The 17,931-nt window shown below is 44.5% G+C and overlaps 1 protein-coding gene across 3 annotated transcripts in view; it reads right to left on the minus strand.

Annotated features, from left to right (window-relative positions):
- Positions 1-17,931, minus strand: part of Rnf216 (ring finger protein 216) — a 120,044-nt gene that overhangs the window by 6,503 nt on the left and 95,610 nt on the right. For all 3 annotated transcript variants that reach the window (XM_005368004.2, XM_026789728.1, XM_013354088.2), the window contains one exon: positions 8,881-9,103. In XM_005368004.2, coding sequence (XP_005368061.1) covers positions 8,881-9,103 — 223 coding nt within the window. The remainder of the gene's footprint in view (positions 1-8,880; positions 9,104-17,931) is intronic.

Raw genomic sequence — 17,931 nt, forward strand, 5'->3', positions numbered from 1 at the left:
TTTTTTTTTAAAGGTTTTTCAAGACAGGGTCTCTGTAGCTTTGGGAGCCTATCCTGGAACTAGCTCTTGTAGACCAGGCTGGCCTCGAACTCACAGAGATCGGCCTGCCTCTGCCTCCTTAGAGCTGGGTGGGATTAAAAGGCGCGTGTCACCACCACCTTGTCATTTTGGTATATTTTCAACGATTTTTTTTTCTGATTCCACTTTAATTCTTGAGATTTCACACTGGAAGGCTGGCCTGCACCTGTCACCCATGACTTATGTTCACATAGGGACTGGCAGGGTACAAAAAAAGAGGGCACTGAGCTGGAGATCCAGAGACATCCCGAGAGTCAGCCTAAGTGAGAGTGCAGTGGGGATAGGGCAGGAGGTCTAGACTCCAGGCAGTGCTCTATAGGACCTTAGGCTATCTTGAGCTCTACCCCCACCTGCCTGTCTTGGCCAGGGGAAACTGTGGGCAGAATCCTGCAGTGTTCTCTTCTGGCCTTCCCTGGGCCCTGGCTGTAAAAGGATGCTACAGGTCTGAATGAGCTTCTCTTTGTATCCTTTGTTGACTTATCCCAGTCTTTGGGGGTGGGGCAGGTATTTACTTTAAGCACATCTACACAGTTCCTTTCTGAAGAGCAGGGCCAGCTGCTAGGAAGTGGGTGGACACCGGTCAGTGTTGACACTGTCCCAAGACAAACAGGGTATCAGAGGAAAGGGAGCGAGGCCACAGCAGGCTGACATGGAAGTGAGTCATGAAATGTCTCTATGACACTACAGCTAATCTTAAGCAGCAAGCCCTACGGTCACCTGAACTGGGTGAGAATGAAGTATGTCAAGCACTCCACAGCGGGACAGCACATCCAGCTGCAGGGTCAGGACAAAAGATGAAGGTGTAAGTGGAGCCTCACACCCAGCAGATCCCTGGAAGAGTGCTTTCAATAGGACAAGGAGGGTGGGAGAGGTTTTATTTTCCATCCTTGAAATTTTTGAGCTCAGCAGGACTCAGAAGGCCCTGGCAAAACTTGTTTCTCATTCAAGGCTACAAGGCGGGTGGGTGGGGAGGGGAGCTGGGCACAAAGTTTGAGGGAAAAAGCAGCTGTTCTAGACACCCACAGGAAGTGAGGTAAAAAATCACCAGAGAAGTTTTCATTGAGAGAAGAAATGCAAAGACCTTTGCTTGTCCCTCAAGCACAAGTGCCACAGCTGTTCACAAAGTGGGGTTTGGACAAAGAAACTGCAGAAGAGAAACTATAAGTAGTGGAGCAGAGGCAGAGGTTGTCTTTGCAGGTCAGCTACTAACAGCCGCCACCAGCCACAGCTTGTGGGGCCCAAGATGGATGCCCGAGTACTTGCCAGAGAGCTGTTCCTGCTAAGACCTTCCAAGACTTGATGAACCCAAACCCCAATCTTATTTTTCATTACTGGATTGTCTGCTGGCTAGGATCATATGACCACGGGAGACTTGATTTAGTTTTCTCTCCTCCTAGAAAAGTGACAGGCAAGCCTGCTGCTGCCCGACCCCAGCCCCTTCCCTCCATGATTCTGGTCATGTGTGGTCACAGCTGTTGTTAATAAACTTCCAAGGATTTTGCAAAAGGCTTCTAAAGGGCTAGAGATTTAGTTTCAAATTATTCCCAACTCAGTTGTGGGACTGGCTGAACAACAGCAGCCCTAGCCCCCACCCCCAGCTGTCTTCTCACAACAGGAAAGTGGAGTGGTGGTGGTGGAGGGGAAAACCCAGCTCAGGGAGGCACATGCTGTGCAGAGGAAATGGACAATGTGCTGGGGAGGAGCAAAGATTACACAGGCTCTAGCTCCAGCAGCCATCTTCTTAGTCACAGAAGCCAGACATTCAAATGCCTCTGATAAATGCCTCTGATGGAAGGTGGGTGTGTACGCCTCTGTGTGTGTGTGTGTGTGTGTGTGTGTGGTGGGGGGCGTGGCACCTTCTCCACAGGTCCTGAAGAGGTGGAATGTATCAAGTTCTGACTCCAGGCAGGGTCAAGTGTTCAGGCTCTGCTGAAGATGGTGTGCATGGGCACTCACAGGACTGCTGCTGCTACCGGGACAGTCCAGTACCCCATCAAGGTGCTGAGGTAGGGCTTCTCCTGCCACCTGCAGCTTGCTCAGCTGGGAAGGAGGTCACTGAGTCCCCAACCTCTACAAAGCCTGCCTGGTTCGCAGGACTGAGATCCTGTGGGCACCTCTAGGCCACCTCCTGTTTTTGTGCACCGATGGGCAGAAGACCTAGGCTTTCTGTTTTTACCAAGTCCAGGATGCTGGACAGAAACCAGTCCCGTCCCCCCCGTCCTGCTGTCAAAATCCCACCTAACACTTGCAAAGCAGAGTGCTGTGTACCGTGAGGACGTTTCACAGACACTTCAAACGATGACACTCACTTTCCTTGCCCTCCTCCTTGCATTTTCCTACAGAAACACTGGGATTGAAGACAATGACTGCGAATAAAAGCCAAGGCCAGCTGTTGGAATTGGTAACTGCAAGCATTTTTTGTTTTGTTTATTTTGAGACAGTCTCTCTCTATTATGTAGCCCCAGATGTCCTGGAACTTGTTATGTAGATCAGGCTGGCCTGAACTCTGTATCCCAAGTGTCTGAATTAAAGGCCTGTACCACCATGGATAGCTAGCTAGAAGGCTTTGAAACTGGGATTCAAGAGGGACAAGGAGGTCAACTGTTTTTGGGTAAGAGATTGTCTTAATGCTATAGATGAAGACATACAACATGCTTCATGACTTGTTTCTGGCATACTCAGATATTTGTGGTAGCAAACAAAGACAACTACTATTTGCCATCTAAGCCCTCAGCACAGAGTCCTTTCAGGCTCCTAAGCTACCTCTAGTTATTAAGGGCTCAAACTTTTCTTCACCCCAAGCTGTGCAGGAACAATTCCCCAGCTGACAATGTGAGCTTCTTCCTGGCCTGCTAGTTAATGAAGCAGAGGCTGGAGCAGGACAGTGTAAGCTTTGTCTCAGGCAATTCTGAATGGCTTTGTGTTCTCAGAGGACTCGGCAGATGCTGGGTTGGAATTCAATCCGTATCCTGGTGAGAATCAAGGAAACCAGGCTGATCCCTGGTTTGATGAGAATGGGACAAGTGGAACAAAATCTCCACTATGGTCCAGAGGAAATCAGGGGGACTGCCATTTGCTTGACCTTCTTTTCAAACTTTGAGTGACCACAGAACTTTCCTCCGCCTACAAGATGGCAATTCAAGAAAACAGGGAAAAATACCTACTATGGTGGACAGAAAAGGTGCAAAATAGCATTTCATGTAGGGGAAGAGGAGGCATGGAGGAAAAAGCTGCTAAACTCCCAACCTTGTGTGGCAATGTCCACTGTGCTGTTTCTATAGATGAAGTATAGCTCTAGAAAGAGCCCCAGATTAGGAGTAAGACTCCATTTCCTCCTGAGCCTCTAGAGATGCAAGCTAGAGAGGTGGTTGCACGAGTCAGCAGAATGACCAGACCTAGCTCAAGGGACCTCCTAAGCATCTCAAGTGTACCACTTTCCTTGCAGGCTGCCTCCCCACAACCAGCAATTTGGGAAGATTATACTTTCTACCCATAAAACCTCTTTGTTTCACAGACCCCCTTGAAGACAGAGAACAGGCTGGCTGGAGGTTTCAGCACAACCAGGTAAGTGTTGAGACTGCACTGGCACAATAGCAGCAGGAGCCTGCTCATGGCGGAGGATTACTAATGCAGGCATGCCTGGCCCTCAGAGCGGCACTGCTTTACCACTGTGGTGGCTCTGGAGGTGGTCTGATTTTATCCCCCTCTAACATGTATTTAAGTCAATCTCCAAGATAATCCATGACTACCAGAGTGACTGACTAGTGACCTGGCTTCTTCTTGTGATATGAATGCTGTGCATTTGCACACCAAAGGCAGAAAGCAGTCTTTGCTTTGGGTGACAGAATCCTGCCTAGAACATGGTTTTCAGATAATTGGATAAATATAAATTTCTACAACCAGAAAATTCTACACCAAGGAACAGATTTTTCAGCTCTGGGAGCTGGAAGTCATGGCAACTCTAAGCAGCCTCATGTGACCGGCAAAAATGCCAAGGTGAATAGCAGTCCCTGAAATAGGCCACACCCTTACCATGCTGGTTCCGCAGTCCTTAGTCCTGGTTGCCAGCTGGCCTTATGGTAATTTGGTCTGTGGTCCCAGTTATTCATAACTCTTTTCTCTCTGTCTCTCTCTGTCTCTCTCTGTCTCTCTCTCTGAGACAGGGTTTCCCTGTAGCTTTGGAACCTGTTCTGGAAGTTGCTTTGTAGAACAGGCTGGCCTTGAACTCACAGGGAGCTGCCTCCCAAGTGCTGAGCTTAAACACACATGCCACCTCCGCCCAGCCCATATAACCCTTTCTACATAGCAATCTTTCACATTCTTTTTTCCATATTTGAAGAAAACTGACATGCATATTGCATTTTTGTATTATTCTAAACTGTGCATATATAAAATATGACATATATCATGGTTTCAGCTATTTAAAAAAACGTGGTTCTAGGGACTGGAGAGATGGCTCAGTGGTTAAGAGCACTGGCTGCTCTTCCAGAGGACCTGGATTCAATTCCCAGCACTCACATGGCAGTTCATAACTGCCTGTAACTTCAGTTTCAGGTGATCTGACACCTTCACACAGATATACACGCAATCAAATGAGTACACATGTAATAAAAATAAATTAATTAAAATGTGTTTCTAAATGTACAATCTTTTATTACAGAGCAGTTTTGTATACCTTTCTTAACTGGCCATTAGTTGATACACATTCAAATTTCTGCTCTTGCTGGGAACATGCATGTGGCCATAATCCCAGTTCCTTGGAAGGCTTAAGCAGGAGGACTGCAAGTGGTCGATTAAGGCCACACAGGTAGCACAGTGAGAACCTATCGAAACAACAACCCCCTTTTGTACACTGCTGCCCCCACACTGGCTCTGTTACTTCAATGTGCATACTGCCACCTTCCCAATCCCTCAACAACATGGCTCCTACAAAAGGAAGCAAACTTTACAGGTAATATGCCATCTCCATGTTCTAGATGATTAGGGGTATCAGTACCACCATAACTCCAATAGGCCGTGGATAGGCAGGAAGCTGGCAGCTTCGTATGAGCTTCTCTGCTTCCTGTAACTTTTCACTTTCCTACCCATCTCTTCTAGCAGGAGTCAACTGAGTTGACTCACAGCAGAACATTTGTCTCTGCCACAGGAAGGGAAGATTAGTTGGGTCCATCCCGATCTAAAATACAGGCAAAGTTCCTATCTCTGTTGCTACTGAGATCACAGGATTACGATTCTGCTAATGGAACCAAAGCAGAGGTGACAAGAGGTAGCGTCTATAGAGAAGTTTAACATTCTTGAGTTAAGACAGGTAGAAGGAGAGAGCCTTTCACCTCAGCTTCCTGAATACTAGAACTGCCATAGATACCTCTTTTTTCCTTTTGAGACAGAGTCCCCTGTTGTAATTTTAAAATGCGGTGCAAGAGAGAACGATGTGATGTGACAGAACTCAGGTGGAGGGGTTTTGTATCAGGGAAAGTGAATGGGAAAGGGGGGAGGGAAGGGAGACCGTCCTCTGGAGACAGAGAGGCAGGGACAGACAGAGACAGACAGACAGACACAGAGAGAGGGAATGTAGGGAATGTGGGCAGAAGGTACTCTTACTGGCTGCAGCTGAGAATGTATCATGTCAGGCCAGTACTGATGTCTAAATACTAATATCCTCCCCCTGCTCCCTCCTGACAGGGTTTCTATGTGTAACAGGTTGTCCTGGAACTTCATATGTAGACCAGGCTGGCCTCGAACTTGGAGATCTGTCTATCTCTGCCTCTGGAGTGTTGGGATTAAAGGTGGGCACCCACCATGTTCGGCTGACAGTGTCTTTTTTTCAAAAATTCTTTTTTTCATACAATACATTCTGACCAAGGTTTCCCTCCCTCCACTTCTCCCAGTTGCCCCTCCCCACACCTCCTCCATCCACTGTTCCTCAATTTCCCTTCAGAAAAGAGCAGGCTTCCCAGTGATCTCAAACAAATACGGCCTAACGAGAGGCAGTAAGATGAGGCACAAACCCCTATATCAACACAAGGCAACCCAGGAGGAAAAGGGTGCTCTCTCTCTTTTTGTTTTGTTATTTAAGACAGGGTCTCTCTGTGTAGCTTTGGCTGTCCTGAAACTTACTTGGTAGAACTCATAGAGATGTGAATGTCTCTGCCTCTGGTGCTAGAATTAAAGGTGTGTGCCATTATCCTGCCCCCACCCCCCCTTTAAAAAAATCTATTTATTTTATGTGTATGGGTGGTTTTGTCTGCATGTCTGTGTACCATATGTGTGTAATATCCTCTGAAGCCAGGGAGGGTATAGGAACCTCTAGAGCTAGAGTTACAGGAGGTTATGAGCCAAGAAGTAGGTGCTGGGTATGAAACATGGGTCTTCCATAAGAATGGCTCTTAACTGCAGAGCCATCTCTCCAGCCTCTTGGTGATAGACAGGTTTGGTTTCATATAGCCTAGGAGGGCCTGAAACCTGTATGTAGTTAAGATGACTTAGAATTTATGATTTCCTTTTACTTCACCAGTGATGGGAGTGTAGGTGTTCAACAACACTCCAGGTTTATGTGGTGCCAGGGATGAAATCCAGGTTTCATGCATACCATGCAAGCACCCTAACAAATGAAATTCATTCCCACCATAAAGAAAAATATTCTTCTAATGCTACTATTTCTTTCTTTTTTTTTTTTTTGGTTTTTCGAGACAGGGTTTCTCTGTGGTTTTGGAGCCTGTCCTGGAACTAGCTCTGTAGACCAGGCTGGTCTCGAACTCACAGAGATCCGCCTGCCTCTGCCTCTCGAGTGCTGGGATTAAAGGCGTGCGCCACCACCGCCCGGCATGCTACTATTTCTTAAAAAGATTTTATATGTATGATTGTTTTGCCTGCATTTATGCCTGTAGATCATGAAGGTCATTGAGACTATCAGATCTCCAAAAACTAGAGCCACAGATTTGCTACAATGTGGGTACTGGAACCCAGGTTCTCTGCAAAAACAAGTGCTCTTAATTGCTGACCCATTTCTTCAGCCCCTATTTTATTATTCTTCTGTGGTATTGGATTTTGAACACAGGACCTCTTGCATGCTGGGCAAGTATTCTAACAACAACAACAACATTATTATTATTAGTTTTTGAGACAGGGTTTCTCTTTGTAGCCCTGACAATCCTGGAACTAGTTCTGTAGACCAGGCTGTGCTTGAACTCAGAGATTCGCATGCTTCTGACATCTTTAGTGCTGGCATTAAAGGTGTACACTACTACCGCCCAGCATAACATTTTTGAAGTTTATATCAAGAACAAAGCTGGGCGGGCAGGGTGAGGGGGTGTTAGTATTCAGACACCTGTACTGGCCTGCCCTTGAGGTTCTGACAGGATACACCCTCAGCTGTAGCCACTAAGAGCACCTCCTGTGCACACTCACTATGTTCCCTTTTAAAAGGACCCTGCCCACCTCCTATCTCTCTCTCTATTTCTCTTTCTCTGCCTGTCTCTGTTTCTCCCCCATCTCTCTCTCTGCCTTTTTCTTCTTCTGCTCCTGTCTCCAGAGGAGCAGATGGCCTAGCTCCTCTTCCCCCATTTTACACTCCTTTTTCCCTAATAAAAACCGCTCCACATAAACTCTGTTGCATGTTGTTTTTCTCTAGTGTTGCTTCTTAAAATTACAACGGGGGGTGGGGGATTTATGCCTTTAATCCCAGCACTCAGGAAGCAGAGGCAGGAGAATCTCCAAGTTTAATGCCAGCCTGGTCCATACAGTGAGTTCCATGACAGCCAGGGCTACAAAAGAAGAAAAACAAAAATGCTGTCGATATGAAGCTACCCTTCCTTGTATTTCTATGAGATACTGTATTCTAGACCTATAACACATTTCTTTGGTTTTTAGATTTTTGGGAAGGGTCCCAAATCCCCCTACATAGCCTTAAACTTGTAATCCTCCTGCCTCATCCTCTGAATATTGGAATTACAAGTGTGGGGTCATGTCTGTCTGTGACAGTCCTGAAAACTCTGCAGCACTCTTTCTAGTGAAAGCTGTGGGGCTTTGGTGGCAGTACTGTTTGTTTGTAACACTCCATCGTTCTGCACAATACTTCAGATGACAGAGAAAACGTTTATTTCCCAGAGGACTGGAGGAATTTGCCCACAAGCCTTTTTCTTTTCTTTTCTTTCTTTCTTTCTTTTTTATTTTTTTTTTAAATATTTATTTATTTATTATGTATACAATATCCTGTCTGTGTGTATGTCTGCAGGCCAGAAGAGGGCACCAGACCCAGACCTCATTCCAGATGGTTGTGAGCCACCATGTGGTTGCTGGGAATTGAACTCAGGACCTTTGGAAGAGCAGGCAAAGCTCTTAACCACTGAGCCATCTCTCCAGCCCTCTTTCTTTTTTAGAGACAGGGTTTCTCTGTAGCTTTGGAGCCTGTCCTGGAACTCCCTTGGTAGACCAGGCTGGCCTCGAACTCACAGAGATCTGCCTGCCTCTGCCTCCCGAGTGCTGGGATTAAAGGCGTGTGCCACCACCGCCCCCCTTTTTTTTTAAAAGATGGGGGTCACACTCTGTTGCTCGGTTGATCTCAGTGAGTCTCTGACCTCAACCTTCTGAGAACAGCTACAAAGCATGCCCACCACACCCATCATATTGTGATGAACATTTTTTTGATGACATTCTTAGTTTTTCCTATGGTTACTGGTCTATGTAATCTCTTGTATGTTTCCATGAGTCAGAACCTGTTACATATAAACAAAATAGTTTTCATTACAGAAATGTGTGGCTGTTTTCCCATATATGGAACTGGGCTCTCACGCATCTACTTACAGTGGGGTCGGTCCAGAGGGAGCACCTGGAACATTCCTGGCAAGGGGCTCCTGGAGAACGAGGATGCTGGCAGAAATGGTCATAGCCATTGATAGAAACTCGACAGAGGTAGCACATCTGGGCACCACAGCGGCAAGACATGCGGTTGCAGCCTTCGGATTTGATGAGGCTAGTCCCACACTTGTGGCATTTTCTGATGCGAGCAGCAGTCATTTTTTCTTCACTGAGAAAAGAAAAAAAACAACTGGAGTTGACAGGGAAGGTAAATGAAAAATAGTATGATCATTAATATTATTTTTTCCACATGTAATGGTATTTGAGGCTTTTGGTGACATTTAACAGTGTAAAGGGCCTATGTTTTGGAGTCTAAGTACCAGGTTAAAGTTTATCAACTATATTACCTTGGGTAAATTTCCCAACTGCCAGGAGACTCAGTTTCCTCCCTTTTAAATTAGAAAAACATAACATTCTAATGTTGTTTTTGGAATCCAAATAACATTTAAAATCATTAGGCATAATGCCTGGCACTTAACATTTAGAAAAATGACTTCACCATTCTAGGAACCCTACAGGCTGACAACGGGGAGAAGAAACTCAGCCTTTTCCTAATTCAAATTTTATATATACAAAGCTAGTACCTAAAAACTGGGAGCCCAGGGCTGGAGAGATAGTTCAAAGGTTAAGAGCAATGACTACTCTTCCAGAGATCCTGAGTTCAGTTCCCAGCAACCACATGGTATAATGAGATCTGGTGCCCTCTTCTGGAGTGCAGGCATACATGCAGACAGAACACTGTATACATACATACATACATACATACATACATACATACATACATACATACATACATCTTAAAAAAAAAAAAGACATGGGAACCCAAACCTTACACAACATGGGGGCCTTTGAGCACTTGGCCCGAGAATTCTACACCAGTCCTATTACTTCCCTATCGAAAGAGCAGGCATCCCAAGTCAAAAGCCCATGCTTTCAAAGTGCGATTGTTCCTAGAACCATCTGAACTGATAAGAAGGGCACCCTAACTTTTTGCCAGGGACTTCTTGTTGTGTTGGTATTTTGTAGTGCTGCTCCCAATTACAAACCAACATTTCCACCTTTCTCTGTTACATCAAGGGCCTTCAAAAGGCAGAGAGAGGGCAGCAGGATCAAAACAAGTTTGCAACTGAGACAGAGGGTGGCCAGCTACAAGATGGAACCAGTGGGGTGGTTCAGCAGGACGTGCTGCAATCTAGGCAGGAAGTGCTTCCACTGCACTACAGATACTTAAATACTGCTGCAGTTTCCTCCCTAGACACCAGATCACTATCTAAAAATAACCAAATGTACCAGAAAACTGGCTGCTACTTTAATTTAGGTACAATCTTTCTGTGGCCTGAAATGAAGAAAGCAGAACTTTAGTGTGGAAAGAATTTACACCCAGTTCAAGTTACAGAACAATAGGCAAATTCTAAATTTTGTTGAATAGGGAGAACAAGCTTAATCATTATTTTCTTTTGGAATTAAGATCTCACTGTGCCTTGGCTGGCATGGAGCTCATCACACAGGCTAGGCTGGCCTCAAATTCACAAAGCCTGTCTCTGCCTCCTCTATTAGGATTAAGAGTGTGTCCAGGAGATCAGGTTTAAAGTGACTTCATTACTACTGCCAAATGAGAGTAGTACATGAGTAAATGAACTTCTCAATGTTGCTCAGTAAGACTCAAGGTTTTGCAGTGGTGGTGCATGCCTTCAATCCTAGCATTTAGGGGGCAGAGGCAGGTAGATCGCTGAGTTCTAGGCTAGCCTGGTCTACAGAGCAAGTTCCAGGACAGCCAGGTCTACACAGAAAGCCTGTCTTGAAAATCCAAAACAAGAACAAACACAAACAAACCAGAAAGGGCAAGAATGGGCCCACACCAAAAAGGACTGCCACTATGAGAGTGCATTGTTGCAGGGAACTGAGAAGCCATAGTTGCTTCCTTTGTTAGTGATCCGGCAACAAGACTGTAAACTAGGCAGGAAAGAGTCCCACAGGATGTGCTTCCAGAAGCAGGACAGGAAGAGAAGTCTAAGCTGAGGCTGGCTATGTTTGCTGACCTAATGTTTAACAGGAAGACTCAGAGACATCCTCTGTGCAGCCACTGACATCCCACGATTCTGGCACTACTTGTGCTTCATTACCCAAGGATAATGGGAAGTAATCTTAGGGGGCTTCCTTCTCTTCTGTTCTCTCTACACCTCCCCAGCCCCTGCTAACTCTTACTATGCAGTCATGGCTGGTCCATAACTTACTATGTAGACAAGGATGACTTAAAACCTCTTTAAGTGTTGGGATTATAAATTCATATCACAACTAGGACAATTTCTTTTAAAAAAAAAATTAAGGGGGCTGGAGAGATGGCTCAGAGGTTAAGAGCACTGATTGCTCTTCCAAAGGTCCTGAGTTCAATTCCCAGCAACCACATGGTGGCTCACAACCATCTATAATGAGATCTGGTGCCCTCTTCTGGCATATAAACATACATGGAAGGAATGTTGTCTACATAATAAATAAATAAATCTTGAAAAAAAAATTAAGAAAAAAGGTTGGATAGCTCAGTTGGTTAAAGTGTTTGCCATATACAAGCATAACTTGAATTGAGATTCTCAGCACCCATGTAAAAGGCAGGTGTCTCAGCCTAGTACAGACTACTACTACAGAGAGGTAGAGACAGGAAGATCCGTAGGGTTTGCGGGCTAACTAATCTTGTTCAATTGTTAGGTTCGAGGTTCAGTGAGAAATCCTGTCTCAAAAAATAAGGCTAAATGCTGGTGAGATGGCTTAGTGGGTAGGGGCAATTGCCACTGGTCCTGGGACCCACATAATAGAGGGAGGGAATGACTCCTGAATGTTGTCCTCTGATCTCCCAATCCATGAATGTGTACACTTTTTCTTCTCTCTCTCTTAAGAGATAGGGTCTTGGCCAGGTGGCAGTACACACCTATAATCCTAGCACTTTAAAGGCATTAGCATAGGCATAGGCAGGCAGATCTCTTGAGTTCGAGGATAACATACATGCTCTACAAAGTTAATTCCAGGACTATATAGAGAAGCCTTGTTTTGAAAAGCCATAAGACAGTCAAGGTCTTGCCTGGGCAGTGGTGGCAAATGCTTTTAATCCTAGCACTTAGAAGGCAGAGGCAGGCGGGATCTCTGTTAAGTTTGACAGCTTAGTCTACAGAGCGAGCTCCAGGACAGCTACGACTACATAGAGAAACCCTGTTCCCATAAACAAACAAACACCCCCCCCCCCACAAATTGATAGAAATTTAATATGTACATACACATATAACAAATTGGTTTATTGATAGAAATTTAAAGTCAATTTTGTTATATGTGTATGTACATTTCTGCTCTTGATTAAGGTATTGTGTTTGTGTGGCTCATTTAGAAATGTAATGTATAATTAAGAAATATAGGTTAATAGAAAGTCATCTATAATAGTCAAGCTTGTAGTCATGCTAGTTAGGTTTTCTATATATAGAGAGATATATTTCAGTTAGATGGGTATTCTTCAAATCTTTCAAAGACCTACGGAATATGGCATTTAAATGTTTTCAGAACTTAGGACTTTACATGATAATGAGACACATCTGCTCTTGGCAGCACCAATTACTTCAAGAGGAAGATGGGCATTTAAGAGGCTCTTATGGAGTTGTTTAGCCATTTGGACAAGAAACTGCTCTTGCCTGGACTGCTTGATGAACTGGATATGTAGGACCTGCAGAGAAATGACTTGCCTAAAGGTGAGACTGTCCTTCAAGGTTCCTATTTCATAAAAGAGTCTGTAGACATTCTGCAGGACACAGAAAAAAAGTGACTGACAAAACTACCAACATTGGCGGAACTGTCTTTGAAATTCTTGCTTCGTGAAAAAGTCTGCTGGATACTATGGGCCTGTAGGCTGAAGATAGATGCCCCAATGGTGCAGAAGAACTTTGGGTGACTGTCCAGGCAGCAAGATGTCTCTGTCATTTCTAAAGCTTTGGACTTCCTGTTTACTTAGGCAATATTATATCCTTCTAGAGTCTTTGGAGTTAAAAAATAGATAGTAATAATATAGTTTTCCTTAGTTATGATAAAAGATAAAATAGATATAAATATTGTAACTTTAATTCTTGTTTGATACCTGTTTTGTTATATATATAGTAATTTTACTATGTTAAAGTTAAAATCTTCCTTTTTATTTAATCAGAAAAGGGGAGGTGATGTGGGATTTCCCTCTGTATGCTGTGAATACCACTGGTTAATAAAGAAACTGCCTTGGTCTGTTAATAGGGCAGAACTTAGCTAGGTAGGGAAAACTAAACTGAATGTTGGGAAAAAGGAGGCAGAGTCAGGGAGAAGCTATGGAGCTGCTGCCAAGCTGAAACTGCTGGTAGGCCATGACCTCATGGTGATGCACAGATTAATGGAGATGGGTTGCTTGAGTTCCTGTCCTGACCTTTCTTCACCGACAGACTATGGATGTGGAAACTAAGCCAAACAAACCCTTTCCTCCCTAAGTTGCTTTGGTCATGGTGTTTCATCACAGTAACAGCAATACCAATTAAGACCAAGAGAAATTAAGTGCTCTTCAATGCTGAACCATCTCTCTAGTCCAAATAAAACAGTATATCTTTTAACAACAACAACAACAAAAAAAAAAGCTGGAGAGTGACTAAGGAAGACACATATCAGCCTCCCACTTTTTAAATTAATTAATTAAACAATATTCTGTCTGTGTGTATGCCTGCAGGCCAGAAGAGGACACCAGACCCCATTACAGATGGTTGTGAGCCACGATGTGGTTGCTGGGAATTGAACTTAGAACCTTTGGAAGAGCAGGCAATGCTCTTACCCTCTAAGCCAGCCATCTCTCCAGCCCCTCAGCCTCCCACTTTTATCCAGAAACCAATCATTTTGTCTGCAGCCACTCTAGCAGTTACTTTGCTATGGTTTGACTTGGACTTCTCCGATGATTAATGCAACTGAACACTAGTGACTGCTTATTGCTCCCTCATTTTCTTAAAGAATACCTATGGAAATTATCTGTCTTTGGGTTCGACTGCATTCTCTTGCTGCTTTGAAGATCTCTATTTGGGCTGAGACTAGCTCTGCAGGAGAGCACTTGCAGGCACGTGTAAGTCCTTAGGTTAGTATTTCTAATATTGAAAATGAACTAAAATATGAAACCCCCCCCCCCAAACTAAAACAAAGATCTGTTTGTTCCTTTTCTTAATTCTTTTCTCTCCATTTTTCCAACTGGATGATGTCAATTCAACAATCTTCAAAAATCACATTTTCCCCCCCCGAGACAGGGTCTTACCTACATAGCTCTGGCTGTCCTGAAACTCACTCTGTAGTCCAGGCTGGCCTTGAATTCACAGAGATCCATGTGGTGCCTCTACTTCTTGAGTGCTGGGACTAAAGGCATGTGTCTCTAAGCCAGGCTCATTTTTTTCTTTAATTCATATTTTGATTCTTTTCAATGTGTACAAGTGTTTTGATTTCACATATGGCAGTGCACCACCTGTGTACCAGTGCCCTCAAAGGCCAGAAGAGAGCCTTGGATCCTCTCTGGAACTGAAGTTACAGATACTTGTGAGCTGCTATGTGGGTGCTGGGAATCAAACCTGGGTCATTTGAAAGAACAGCCAACGTAATGTAAACCACTGAGCAATCCCGAGTCCTGTTTTCTTTTGGGACATAGTCTAATGCAGGCCTCAAATTTGGTATTAGCTGAAGATGACCTTGAACTCCTGATCCTCCAGTTTTGACAGCCTAAGGGTTGGGATTACAGGCATGTACCACTGTAACCAGTCTTATGAAGTCAACTCAGGGCTTTGTGTATATAAGGTAAACCCCTTTACCAATTGAGCTAACTTTTAGCACTCTCAGATTCTTTTTTCTCCCCCAAGTCAGGCTTTCTCTACTGAACAGTCCTGACCGTCCTGGGACTCACTCTGTAGCCTATGTTGGCCTCAAACTCAGAGATACATCTGCCTGCCTCTGCCTCCCAAGTGTTGGGATTAAAGGCGTGCGCCATCACCACCCAGCCTCTGATTCATTCTTTTGCTCAAATCTGTTACTACATTTTTTTCATACTTTTTCACTGGTACTGGTACTTTCTGTCCATGGCTTCTTTTTAGTCTCTGTTGATGACAATAGATTTTAAGGATTTGTATGCAGTATTTCCTCCTGCGAATAGGTCACACTTCCCTAGTTTCTTTGAATGCCCTGTAAATTATTGTTGAAAACTGGGCATTTTTAATACTGTAAGTGGAAATTGCAAATCAGACTGCTTCTTGCAGGTTTGGCAGTAACGAGGCTTTTTAAAACTGTTTCATAAGCATTGTATTTTCCATTGTGTGGGGTTATGATCAGTGCTAGAATGGAGAGATATTTTTAAGCTTTGAAGCCAAACATACAGAGTCCTTCCTAGTCCATTCTGGTCTTCAGCTCACTGTATAATATAATATTCAAGTAACAATAAGGTTACTTGAAATTTTATTATAGAACACTGTCCTCTGCCAGGCATGGTGATGTACACCTTTAAACCCAGCAGTCGGGAGGCAGAGGAGGCTGATGTACGTAAAAAAGTTCTAGGAAATTCAGGGCTGTAGGGAGAGATACTGACAAAGAAAGCTGTCCTTTGAGCATATTCAGCTACTCCTTTCTCTTGTCTCTAATCTCTATGTATTATCTTCCTCTAATTTCTATGTAATTCTGCCCAAAGTCTTGGAAGGTGTATTCTGTCTGTCTGTCTCTCTCTTGGTGTTTTGAGAAAGGGTTTCTCTGTAGCTTTGGAGACTGTCCTGGAACTAGCTTTTGTAGACCAGGCTGGCCTTGAACTTACAGAGATCCACCTGCCTTTGCCTCCCGAGTGCTGGGAGTAAAGGTGTGCACCACCACTTGAGACCATTTGTCTGTGTAGTACTAGCTGTATCTCGTAGACCAAGCAACCCTGGAACTCACTGAGATCTTCCAGCTTCTGCCTCCTGAGTGCTGGGATTAACAGTATGCACCACCAGACAACTTCTGCCTCTGCTGCTTTCATCTCCCGAATGCTGGAACTATGGGTGTTCCATATGCCTGCCTCTCTCTAATCCTACCCTATTTTTTGTTAAAGCTACCCATGTAGCCATCAACTCCAAGATGTCTGGGCCTAACACTTGTTGTTTAGGAGCATCTGATGATGGGCCAGGTGGACACTAAGTAGCTCAGCTCCTCTGTGAAATTTCCTCACTAAAGTCATCTGACAGTATTCTGTAGGCTGACTGTTTTTGTCAGAAGTCACCAACATGGTAAGCTATGCCAGCACTTGGGAGGCAGACGTAGAAGAACCGTAAGTCTTGGGTCAGCTGGGCTGTGTGGTGACCACCCACTACATTAGGGGCAAAGCTCATGAACCTTTAAGAGAAACAATTACATCCAAAGCCTAATGTAAGTTAGGCAAATGTTCTGCACTTAGCCTTCTACAGCTTTGCTCTGTGTGCGTGGCTATAGTTTTGAAACAAGGTGTTTGCTGTAGAACAATCTTTGTACACTATGAATATGTATTACTCTCACTGGCCTATAGCTGGGCAGGAGAAGGTTAGGTAGGAAAACCAGACTAAGAGGATGCTGGGACAAAAAAGGGCAGAGTTAGGAGTCACTAGCCAGATGCAGAGGGAGCAGAAGATGCTAATAAAGGTACTGCCACATGGCAGAGAGTAAATAGGAATATGGGTTAACTTAAAATGTAAGAGTTAGCTAGTAACTAGTCTGAGTCATCGGCCGAGAATTTAATTAATATAGGCCTCAGAGTGGTTATTTGGGAATAGGTGGCTGGAACAGAAATGCCTTTTTACAGGTCTTACTCTGTAACCCAGTGTATAAGCATCTTAAGTGCTAGGATTATGGCCTGTGCCACCATACCCAGCTCAGAATAGTGCCTTGCCAGGGTATCCAGTTAGAGCATTACCTCATAGCATTTCCCTGTGTACATCCCGAGCTTTCTTATTTTTGCTACTTGGCACAAGTATGATCCCCGAGGTCAATGGAGGAATGGCTATATGGTAAGGAAGGCAAATTAAAGATCCTAAAGCCAGCATCTAACTCCCACAGGCATCTTCCAGACTGCAGTCACCACTGACTTCAAGGTTTACAATGTTGACTTCTCCTCCTCTGTTCTTTACTTGTCTGTGTGGCCTGCACAGAAGAATGGGCCTAAGAGAGCAGTATGGCAGGTACACTGCTGATGGCTTATCAGGTACTGAGTAACTGCATCTGCTGGTTCAGATGCTATTCTTACTGTAGCAATAAACAGCTTCTGGCAATTGACATACAGGTACTGATATGGAAAATGCTTTTGTTCTTTTGTTCAATGGTAAAGAATAGCAGCTGACAAGGATCTCATCTGTCTCCCACCAAGACAATATACTAGTCTGTGATTCAGGTGACACATAGACACATCTGACTCGATGAACAAAGCAGCAGGTGACCTAGCATGCACTAGTATGGAACAGTGGTGTGTGTCATCTCTACAAAGTTCTGGTGGTTGGGAGGCCAGTTTTGCACCAGGACAGTCAGTCTTCCTAAAAGCAAGTGTGTGCTGTGTATCTCAACCCTCTTCTACGTACAGTGAAGCATTTGGGGAAGGTATTTTTGAATTCTGGAACTGACAGACATTGTATTGGATGCTCTACTCTGATAGGGTTGTTGATCTAGAGGACTGTCAAGCTAAGGTCCAGGGCAATCAGAGATGCAGAACAGGAGTGTCTACTCTAAAACAACCACAATCTCCCTGAGAAACATCCATGGCCTGCTGGCAAGATTCAGCTACTTGATACAGAGAAACAAGTTCTCCATTTTTGGGGGGCTGAAGGGTAAAGGTTGCTCTTAGCTTTTAGGAGAGATCTCACTCCTTGGCTCAGGGCCCCTCCCTCCAGCTTTAAAGACAGCAATGGAGCCGGGGGGTGGTGGCGCACGCCTTTAATCCCAGCACTTGGGAGGCAGAGGCAGGCGGATCTCTGTGAGTTCGAGACCAGCCTG

This window comes from Microtus ochrogaster, unplaced genomic scaffold (assembly GCF_000317375.1).
Source record: "Microtus ochrogaster isolate Prairie Vole_2 unplaced genomic scaffold, MicOch1.0 UNK27, whole genome shotgun sequence".
Lineage (NCBI taxonomy): Eukaryota > Metazoa > Chordata > Mammalia > Rodentia > Cricetidae > Microtus > Microtus ochrogaster.